The 11,617-nt window shown below is 33.6% G+C and overlaps 1 protein-coding gene across 3 annotated transcripts in view; it reads right to left on the bottom strand.

Moving 5' to 3' along the window:
• Positions 1 to 316: 316 nt before the first annotated feature.
• Positions 317 to 11,617, bottom strand: part of PPIP5K2 (diphosphoinositol pentakisphosphate kinase 2) — a 79,464-nt gene continuing 68,163 nt past the window's right edge. For all 3 annotated transcript variants that reach the window (XM_068535690.1, XM_068535691.1, XM_068535692.1), the window contains 3 exons: positions 8,145 to 8,285; positions 4,875 to 5,000; positions 317 to 526 (listed from right to left, as the gene is read on the bottom strand). In XM_068535690.1, the coding sequence (XP_068391791.1) occupies positions 414 to 526; positions 4,875 to 5,000; positions 8,145 to 8,285 (380 nt within the window). In that variant the 3' untranslated portion in view covers positions 317 to 413. The remainder of the gene's footprint in view (positions 527 to 4,874; positions 5,001 to 8,144; positions 8,286 to 11,617) is intronic.

The raw sequence follows: 11,617 nt of genomic DNA, 5'->3' as shown, positions 1-11,617 counted from the left end.
ATCCTGTGAAAGTGAAAATGTGTACAGAGGCCACCTCACAGGTTCTTCAGCAAACAGCATTACTGTGTGACATTGGCACAGGCCGTCTGGGCTTTTCCATTCCTCTTCTTTACCACAGGCACACGGTAAACATCACATTCAGAACAACAGACCTTTATCACCATAAGTTTTGCTACTCATAAAATGCTAATAAACACTGTTTTAAACATTTCCAGATCATGACAAAGGCCTTACCTGAATATATACAAAGAATTCTCTAGATGTCATATATCTTTAAATTAATACAGAGATGTATAAGGAGACACAAATTACTTGCTTTGATACTTTTCAGTCAAGGTTTATTACGTGTCTCTTTCTACTGAACACGTGATTTTTTATAAGTATAATGAGTTCCAGCTTCTGCTAAGAAGATTTCATTTTTTTTTCGCAGTGTTTTTTTTGTGTTCATGCATTTCTGTTTTGCTACTCACACCCTTTTTCCGAGATGAGGTATTAGGAACAACCGTACTAGAAGGTCCACTGGGAGCTATACATAAAAAGAAAAACTACTGTTTAGATTTTCACAAGCAATCCAAGTTCAGATAATACAAAACAATCAACAGAAGTTCAAATAACATAAAACAAACTTCTCTTTTTCCCCGCATTCTTCCTGGGAAACTAATTTATTCCATCATTTTTAATTAACATCTAATGTCCTAACGACCTTCAAATTTATACTTCTGGCCCAGGCCTTTTCCCTTACCTCAAGATCTGTATATCCCGTACATCCTACTACAAACCTCTATATAGATATTTGACAGGAAATATAAACTTACCATGTTTAAAACTGAACTCATCATTTTCCCTATAAACATCTATTTTCTTCAGTATCTCCTATCTTACCACTATCTAAAAAGCTGAAAGATTAGAGAACTAGAAACATTCTTGACTTGGGAATCAGCCTTTTATATCCAAATCAACATCAAGCCCCAATGAGTTATCAAAAAGTTATTCTAAGCCAGGTTACACTTTTGTATGGATGGGTAAATTCCTGCCAGAACAATCCTCCTCCTGCAGGTAACAAGTTTAAGCGCAGGATAAAATATGAAAAAAACAACTACCTGAAGACATTGAAGAGTGAACAAAAGCAGGCATATACTAGAAAAGAATCAATATTTGGAAGAAGGGAACAACATGGAGTTAGTCCCCCGTGCCCTTTTTAAAAAAGCTTTAGGCTTAAGGACAGGATCCAGTCTGCCCCATGTGGAATGGCTAAAACTACAACATAAAACTCAGTCCTACTAGCATGAAGAACCAGAAGAAAAGTATTGGGGCAAAAATAGCTGCTTGGAAGTCCAGTGGGGAATCCCAAATCTTTGTGTAAACCCTGACCAAGTGTGTGACTTGAGCAGAGTAAGCTCCTAAGAAGTCCGGCTCAGGCTAAAAGAAGTGAAGTGAAATTTGAGCTGTCAGTCACTTCAGAAGACATAGGTTTGCAATCTGAGTTCAGCCAAGGTTAACTCTTTGCTTTAAAAACAATCTAATACTCTTTGGAGGAACATAAGAGAAACAACAGAGTCCAGTGTTTGTCTAGGATACAATCCAAAATTACTCAGTATATGAAAAACAGGAAATAAACCTTCCTTCTTGGGAATGAGAAAATTTATGAGACCAATCCTGAGATCAGCCAGATTAATAGACAAGAATTTTGAAGCAACTATTTTAACTATGCTCAAGAACAAAGGAAAATATGCTTATAATGAATAAAAATACAGGAAATCTCCGAAGGAAAAAAAACTACAAAGAAGAATCAAAACAAATGTCTAAAACTAAAGAATAAATATATGAAATAAAATTTCACTGGATGGGTTTAACAGCAGAATAGAGATGACAGGTAAAAGTGACTATCAACCAGGATTTTATTACCAAAAAAAAAAAGTCCTAAGCATGCCATAGTCAGACTTCTGAGAAGCAAAGATAAAGGGAAAACACTGAAAGCAGGCAGAGAAAAATAATCCATTAACCCATTGCATACATAGGAACAACAATTCAAATTAACAAAGACTTCTCATCAGAAACAAGGGGAATGACAAGATAGTGGAATAACATCCTTAAAATGCTGAAAGAAAAAACTTTCTTCCCAAATTCTCTGTCCAGCAAAACTACCTTTCAAGAATGAAGGTAAAATAAAGATTTTTTTTCAGATATAGTAACAGATCTGAAGTATAAGAAATGGTAAAAAGATTCAGGTTGAAGGGAATGAAACCAGATGGAAACAAACACTTAAAAGAAGAAATAAAGAACATTAAAAATAGCAAATATGTGGATAATTAAAGACTTCTTTCTCTTTTTAATTTCTTTAAAATACATATGACTCTTTAAAGCAAATGTCATAACATTGTACTGTAGCCTTTATAATACATGTGGAAGTAACACATATGGGTAACTATGTGTAAAAGATGGGAAGAAGGGAAGGTAAACACACCTGTACAGTTGGAAGGTTTCTACATTTTATGTTAAGTAGCACAAGATTGACTCGAAGTAGACCACGAAAAGCCAGAAATGTGTATTTACTGCTACCAATAAAAGAATAATGCAAAAAGGTATAGCTAAAAAGCCAATAGATAAGTTAAAGTGAAATTCTAAAAAATACTGAATTAATAAAAAAAAACAGGCAGGAAAGAATAAAGGAATAATAATCAGAAGGAATAAACAGAAAATATAATAAAAGAGTAGACCTAACTCAACCATATCAATAATTACATTAAATGTTAATGGACTATAAACACTAACTATAAGGCACATATTGTTAGAATGGCCTTTTCAAAAAGCCAAATATATGCTGTCTAAAAAAAATCCCCTTAAATATGAAGACAGTTTGGTTAAAAAATATATACACATGCATGAAGACCTAAATAGTCATTTCTTCAAAGAAGACATACAGATGACCAATAGGCAAATGCAAAGATGCTCATCATTGCTCATTGTTGGAGAAATGCAAATCAAAACTACAATGAAGTACCACCTCACACCAGTCAGAATGGCCATCATTAAAAAGTCTACAAATAACAAGTGCTAGCGAGGGTGTGGAGAAAAGGGTGTTGGTGGGAATGTAAACTGGCGCAGCCACTATGGAATACAGTTTGGAGGTTCCTCAAAAAACTAAAAATAGAGTTATCATATGATCCAGCAATCCCATTCCTGGGCATATATCCGGAAAAAACTATAATTCAAAAAGATACATGCACCCCTATGTTCATAGCAGCACTATTTACAATAGCCAAGACATGGAAACAACCTAAATGTCCATCGACAGATGAATGGATAAAGAAGATATTGTATATATATACAATGGAATACTACTCAGCCACAAAAAGAATGAAATAATGCCATTTGCAGCAATATGGACGGACCTAGAGATTATCACACTAAGTGAAGTAAGTCAGAAAGACAAATACCATATGATATCACTTATATGTGGAATCTAAAATATGACATAAATGAACTTATCTACGAAACAGAAACAGACTCACAGATATAGAGAACAGACCTGTGATTGCCAAGGGGGAGGGTGGGTGGGGGAGGGATGGATTGGGAGTTTGGGATTAGCAGATGTAAACTATTATATATAGAATGGATAAACAACAAGGTCCTACTTTAAATTAAAGCACAGGGAACTATATTCAATATCCTGTAATAAACCATAATGGAAAAGAATATGAAAAAGTATATATATATAAAACTGAATCACTTTGCTGTACAGCAGATATTAACACAACATTGTAAATCAACTATACTTCAATAAAATAAATTAAATATATATATATACCATGCATACAGTAGTCATAAGAAAGCTGAAGTAGCTAAATTCACATTAGATAAAATAAACTTTAAGACAAAGCATTACTAGAAATCAAAGAGGGAAATTTCATGATGATATTGGGGCAATACATTAGGAAGTCATAACAATCAAATGTGTATGCACCTAATAACAGGGTTTCAAAATTCACAAAGTAAAAACTGACCAAATTAAAGAGGGAAGCAGACAATTCCACAATTGTGAGTAGAAACTGCTCTCTAAGCAACTGCTAGAACAATCAGAACCTCCTCTCCCTTGTACGTGTTGCCATCCCCCCAAAATGGTAAATACGCAGAAGATCTGAGTAACATTATCAACAATCTTGACCTAATGGATACTTACAGAACATCAATACACTATGATGTATTATTAGTGTATTATTAGTGTATAATTAGTGTATTATTCCATAATACACTGTGGAATAGCTACATCAATAAACTATGGAATAATTCTTTTTTAGTGTACTTGGTACATTTATTATGCATCTAAAACATAGAGAACAATGTACCATGATTCAAAGAGTATTCAAGTTTTAGGTCTACTGACTACTAGCTACATGAACAGGGACAAGTCATAACCTCTCTGCAACTTTCTTCATCTGTAATGGGCAACAACACAATCAAATATGCCAAGTAAAAACAGAAACAAGCTGATAAAAGATAGTTGAATTTGGTAGTTACAGCACCAGACTGAGAATGGAGAGATTAAAATACTCTAAAGAAAGAGAAAAAAAAATCTTTCAAACAAAATGACTAAAGTGATGCCTTGGCTCAACAGAAAAGCAAAAGAAGACAAGACAGTCCATAAATCAGTTTAGAAAAGTATGAGTATGAAATATATTTTATTAACATATGTGAGGGGAAGGGGGGATAATTAACGGAGGAAAAAAACCCCCAAATATGTAAATAGGCTACAATAACAGAGTTCCTAGAGTCTAATGATCCTACTTAAAAACAGATCTTTACATCTACAAAGCAAGCTACTATTACTCCTCTAATTGTTATATTGAATCCACAAATTCACACACACTCCTAACCTGGTTTGCTGCTTGCTTTAGTACTCTTTATGGTAGCTGCTGGCATTGGGAGGATCTTTGCAGGTGTATATGTATTTAAAGATACTTTTCTTCTTATTATTGGACTGGAACGTGAAGCTGAAGAAGCTGGAAAAAACAAACAAACAAACCCAACATGGTAATTCAATAATTTTCTGACAATTCTATCAAATCTAAACTAACTAGATTACAAATAATTAAATCAGATTGTCTTCCTATATCACCCAGATGAGATTTATCTTCAAGCAAAAGAAATTTAAAGATTTTTTTTTTCTTTCTAATTAAGGCGGGGAGATTGAGAGGTGTGAAAAGGACAAGTAGGTACAATTCTTAAGTATGAAGTCCTCTGGGAAAGGATAGGCTGGAGTGGGGGAGCTATTGGCATGAGCTTTTGGGTTCCTAAACAAAGGGAGTTAAGGAGATAACAAAAGACCGATTTGCCTATTTTTGCAATTTTGGAAGAGGACCTGATAGCAATAAACACTGTGTCTCTGAAAAATCAATATGTGGGCCAATTATGGCAAATGTGCCTTTGGTGGCTGATACCTACACTGAATGAGTATAAATTTCACTGGCAGAAGATCAAAGTAGCCACTAATAAAATAATACACAAGTGATTAAAAAGTGCCTAAAACATCCTATAAAGCACCACATTATTACCTAGCTCTTTTCTGCTTGCATTTTTTATCCTATTATAACTTCCACCTCTAACTTATCCAATTAGTATTCTCACACCTTTTCCACCAACCTGATATTGTCAGTGCCTCATTGTAAGCTATCTACTAGTTACCACAAAATTAATTTTGTCCTAGGTGAGAAAAAAATCTGTGAATGACAGATATTAACAATGTCTTCTCCCTTGTTATGAATGCCACAAATTCAGTATAGTTCTATATTATGATGTTACTTCCTTGACAATCCAGGGAATTAAGTATAAATTACATAAATATATTGTGATTACTAAATATTTATTCTGCAGTTACCCTATAAAATACAGGATTCAGATACTTCCACCATAATTGGAACCCTACTTTCTTTAATCAAAGAGAATGGAAAAACCATACACTTTAGGAGACCTGGGTTTCAGTCTTGCTTGAGCACTAACTGGTTAATTTCCTCAATGGTGTCTCTAAGTTTTCTCTTAAAACAGTAAGCTTTTTTCAAATGAAATCTTAAATAAAACAGATCAAAGCAGATACTCTGATTGAAGCAACCACAGAAGACACAGGCCTAATCACTCAGCATCCTTCTCTTCCTCATGGAACTTCCTAAAGCTCTTGGGAATATAGTCTGAAGACCAATGAATTAGATTAACTCTAAGGTTTATCCAACTCTATGAACTGCATTAACTATATTTACTTTCTCATCTAGTTCCCTTAGTAAGTAATGGAATGAAATTTTAAGAGAACTAGAGGGGTTGGGGTACAACTTGTGTCCATAATATAGAGAAGAGTTAATGAGAACTACAAAAGGAATTTAATATCCTTCATTTCATTAATATACCTCAATAATACACTCTGAGGAACTGAATTCACTAACCACAGAAATGAAGCCATCATAAGATAGCAATGCCACAGCATAAACATTCAAAGATTATCTTTTTGTAAATATTCCACCAAAATTCTCTTTCCAAAACAGATGTCATTACTGCTACTTTACCTTTAAGTCATTTACTGAAGATCTGCTAAATTCAAAGCAGCATTAATGCCTACCCTAAATTCTTATTTACTAATTACAGTCTTTCTTTAATCTCTATTTTAAGATTATAAATCCCTGACCCAGGGAAGCATTGAAATGTCAAGTATAAAGAAGGGTAAAAGAGAAAATGAGAATTTATTTATTCAGGTTCTCTACTGCATTCTGAGGAGCAGCATTGTCCATTCTATCAGCTAACAGAGAACATAAAAGGAAGAACATCCTTCAGTTTCCTGACTTTGACTTTATAGCTTGCAGGTTATTTCATTTGGAGTATTATCAATTCTCAGAATGAGACACATTCATATGTACATTTAAAACTGAAACCTACTTCCCCAAACCATTCCTAAAGAGAAATATTTTACAACATTCACACCAAGATACCACTCCATTACCCTTAATGGTTAAAAGCTGACCTCTACCACCAGATGTGAAAGAGAAAGGCAAAAATGCAGGGGGCACTGTTTGGACAGAATACACTGAATAGAACTCTGTAGAATAATACATTGTGGTTCCCCAGGAAAGGGAAGAGAGTAACAGCAACACACGAAAGTGGCTTTCATCCCAAGACCTCCAATTTCATTCTTGGGAAAAACATATTTACAGCATTCTCCTTACAAAAAGGAGTTGGTATACATAGAAAGTTTGTACCTTTCCTAAGATATGACTAGGACTAGCAAGACTCTTAACTCTAAGCAGAGCATTCTCTTCCAGAATGAATGCTTCCTAAACTGGAAATTCCAATGTGTCAAAGGATCCTACAGAGCTGAAAATGACAACAGCCAGCTGACTTCTCACATCTAAAAAGGTAGCCCTGAACATTTCCCAAACTGAAGTCCCTCAGAATAGTTCTACATGATGTTTAAATGCATTACCAAAAAAGTGTTTTCTCAGCAAGTAAGTTCTGGAAAATGTGGGTATATAGTTTTCTTTATAGAAAGAAGAACCTTAGCTGTTTATATGCTGATGAAACTACACTTCTCGAAAGGGAGGTGGGATATAATAAAGTTTCCAAAACTTACTTAGCCACAAACTCCCCCCCTTTTTTTTTTTTTTACACAGAGGAATTAACCTCTTCAGAATATTTTCTGCAGAACACAATTTTAAAAACTGTTGTCCTAATTTGCGCTCTTTAGTTAAGGGCTCTTTCTGAGTCTATATGACTGCTTATCAAAAGTGGTGAAGGGATGGGCATGTGGCATGTGTAGGTTAATATAGACTGATGTTTTGTCATTTTTAAAAAGCTTATTATAAAATGACATACAATAGGAATGTGACAATAAGACCAAGACTCTATATTACATGTTGCTGATTTTATTGCTGGGTCTTAGATTTTTCCCCCCTTTCTGTAAAAAAAAAAAAAAAAGTCTTTGCGGAAGAGTCAAGACAACAGCCTGGTACGTTGCATATTACACCAAAGAATTCTAAATAATGTTCTTCTCTTTCTCTCCTAAAATTCTATTTACTATCACTATTGAATTTATGTTTTTATAATTATTTTTATATTCAGATAATCTCTATTGCCTAAAAATCAAATAATAATAATAATTTTCCTACAAATTTCAGGGGTCTTCTGTGGAACTTCACTTGATGGAGAAGCAATGGAAGCAAGAAATTCATCCACCTGCTTTAAAGACAGGGCATTGTGAAGAGTTTCTAGAGGACAAATAGATGGCACCATCGAATACAATTCAAAGCCTGAGGGAAAAAAAACAAAAACAAAAACAAAAACAAGAGTTGGATATCTTAAAAATCATTAATTAAAAAGGAAGAAGACCACTGCTTAGAACTAGACAGTTTAGGTCTTTTCAATCTATCACATGCAAACACACGAGATCGCTGAAGTCATGACACCAGATGCTATGCAGTATGGGGTTGGATCAAGATGTGACAAAGATTTCATTTTAAATGTAACCACATAGTACAGCATGCACACAATTTCATTCTGTATTTTGGTAAAATCTAAGAATAATACTTAAAGAAAAAAACCTGGGGGAATAATAAACAGAAAAAAATACAGGTTTTTCAGTTTTTACTTTTTAGAATCAGGTCTATTTGATAGGTGAATAAGCTGATGCCATAATGTGTCCCTGATGCCAGAATGCTAAAGGTAACTTCTTGTTGAAAAACAATTAAGCGATTACTTGTGAAGAGTGATTTTAAATACCTTTCTAGTCATAACAAGGCCAATAATACTCTCTAGTGTGACCCCAAAATAACATCCATTCATTTACGCTGAAATTAAAATTCCAAAACATATTTCACCTACCTTTATTGAATTAACACAATAATTCTATTGTTGGAAATTGCTAGCTGGGTGAAGTCAGGCCAAGTAAAAAGCAATACAAAATACAAATATGTTTGCATCCAACAATGGCACAGAAATACAAAAATTTCATGAAACAAACCATGCAGATATGTATTAATACCATCAGTGAAACAAAAGCACTTAAATATACAGTTTTTTTAAACAAATAGGACATAGGTTATTCACTTTTTATAAATATTGCCTATTTATTTAAACTTTATTCAACTGAATGGATTTTAAAATTGCTTTTATATACAACTAAAATAACAAGTCTTTCTGCATGTACTTTTTCAAAAATTTAAACTAGTTTTCCTCCAAAAGAAATACTTTTAATGTTTAGTTTCTACATAAAGTCTAATATTCTTAACTTAAAAGTAAAAATTAATTAAACTCAAATAGACTGGAAAACTCTCTGCTTCAACAGGCATGTGTTCATTTTAACACTGACTGATATTTATTTAATTTTGGGAGAAAATACTGACCCAAGAACTGTCTAATTCTTAGTTGCAATAGGGAAACTCTGGTTAAAAGAGAATCTAATCTTTCAATGAAAACAACAAATCCTTTGATTAACAAAACTGGTATGTTTGATTTTCAGGTGCAAAGCAAAGCATGACAGAACATTACATATACTTAAAACAAAACAAAACTATAACACCATAATAGCAGCTAAAGCACCTACGTTAAGCACTAAAGAAATTAGGCTTCCACAAGTACTACATTTCTTTAAAAGTACAAGATTCATGCAAATAAGCGCAAACCCTTTCCTTGCATTACGCTAAACTTAATACTGTGGCTTTTTTATCCTTTCCTCAGAATGGTTATAAGTCTTTTGTAACAACTATTTTCTTGCACTTGCCTGTTAGATTTTATAACAGGCAAATGTCAATATAATCAAGTCCCTTTGGACTACATCTTTTTCCATCTATCCTTAGTAAACTTTTTCTTTAATGCACAGTGAAAGGGTTAGCGCAGCAGTTTAAAAAGCCACCCTGCTGTCATGTTTAGAAGCTATAAAAACATACCACTGGAGCCTAGAAATTCCACAGAGGAAACGGACCAGCACCTATAGAGGTGTAGGTGTTCTGCACAGAGGCCCAGAAAGTAAGGTAAAGCACTGTCAGAAGATACTTGTTTCACCATGTTCTTTGAACTAAAGATGAAGGGGAGGGGTAAGTCCATAATATGTGTTAAGATGGAAATAACATGAAAGTTAAGGAAAATAAAAAGAAAGAGTCAAATGACAACTCATAGGACAGATAAGACAACACAGCATAAAAAAGAAAATTTGAAACCCATAGGAAATATTTATAGAATTGAAAGGGATGCATTTTATATGCATCAAGTCACACAGTGTGTGGAAAATCCACATTTTTTAAAAAGTCTAAACCAAAAGAATATAAAATTACTCTATTTTCTGTTAAACTTAACAAAAGCTTTTTTTTTTTTTTTAAGCTTCAGTAAACAAAGATTTCTCCTATATAAAACTTGCAATACTGGCTATAAACACATAAGCATTTTGTACAAAAACTATAGTCAGTCTTAAAGCTTCAATGTCTCTTCTTTAGAATTTTGTGACTCCGGTTTTCTTGTGACTTCGGTTTTTCTTGTGACTTCAGTTTTTCTTCTAAGAAGTTCTTATGCATGTGGGTTCTTTAGAAGCTGCAGCTGTATCAAATAAGGATCTTTTTCTTCAAAAAGTAGCATTTAAACAGCTACAATGGAGGGAAAGCACATTTAGCTTTAAGGCTAAATTTTCACTTGTTGAGGATTAGATCTTCTTACTCCACCTTCAAGAAGTATTAGTGCACTGTTAACTCAGGTGTGCTGTTAAAGGATCCAGAAGGAGAAGAATGGCTATAAACTTGTGTTCAATCCTTGAGCTTCATAATAGTTTCTGAAAGACCTGACTTGAGTTTTTGAAAGACTTACTTGCAATTAAAAAGATAAAGAAAAAAAAATTGCATGGATAAAAACAACTTCATTCCGAATAAAAGCAAAAATGTGTATGTTTTCTTTTAAATTCTTTGATTCTGAGTTATTTAAAAATGATTAGTAAATATTCCCTCTTGTCCCACATGAAAAAATCTCTATGTAAGAAAGCTGTAATAGTGCAAAATTCAGCTTATAAATAATGGCCACAAAACCTTCCTGTTCAGCCTCAAAAACTGAATTTAATTGAACTGGTTGTCTAGATTTTTAGCCTGGTCTTCTTCCTATCAGGAGCCCTCCCAATTCTAACAAAAAGCAATGGTACCCCCCCAAAATTGGTTGCTTGACAGCTGCAAACCATATTGCCACATGAGGACAAAGTGAATGCTGAATGAAGTTTTCAGAGTGCTCCAGACCAAGTTGGGTTTTGCTTTAGACAGCCAGGGATAAATAATGTTACACAGTGAAACCTGCATCCCCTAGTTCCCAAGAAGTTTGCAAAGACACATCTCATTTGGCTATTTGACAAGTGTGGTTCTGTATTTTTGTTAAGTAGCTCAGTGAAACAACCATGTGATCATGGTTGGGAGAAGTGGAAGATTGGGAGTGACCTATATACAACAATATGTATAAAATAGATAACTAATAAGAACCTGCTGTATAAAAAAATAAAATAAAATTCAAAAATTCAAAAAAAAAGAAAATAAATTAGGAAGAAAAACACATTAAAATTATTAAGAATTAAAAAGAAAATAAATAATACTAATTGTATTTTTTAAATTACGTAGAT

Source organism: Eschrichtius robustus, chromosome 2 (assembly GCF_028021215.1).
Source record: "Eschrichtius robustus isolate mEscRob2 chromosome 2, mEscRob2.pri, whole genome shotgun sequence".
Classification (NCBI taxonomy): domain Eukaryota; kingdom Metazoa; phylum Chordata; class Mammalia; order Artiodactyla; family Eschrichtiidae; genus Eschrichtius; species Eschrichtius robustus.
Note: the sequence above shows the minus strand (reverse complement) of the source record. Positions and strands in the feature narration are given on the sequence as shown.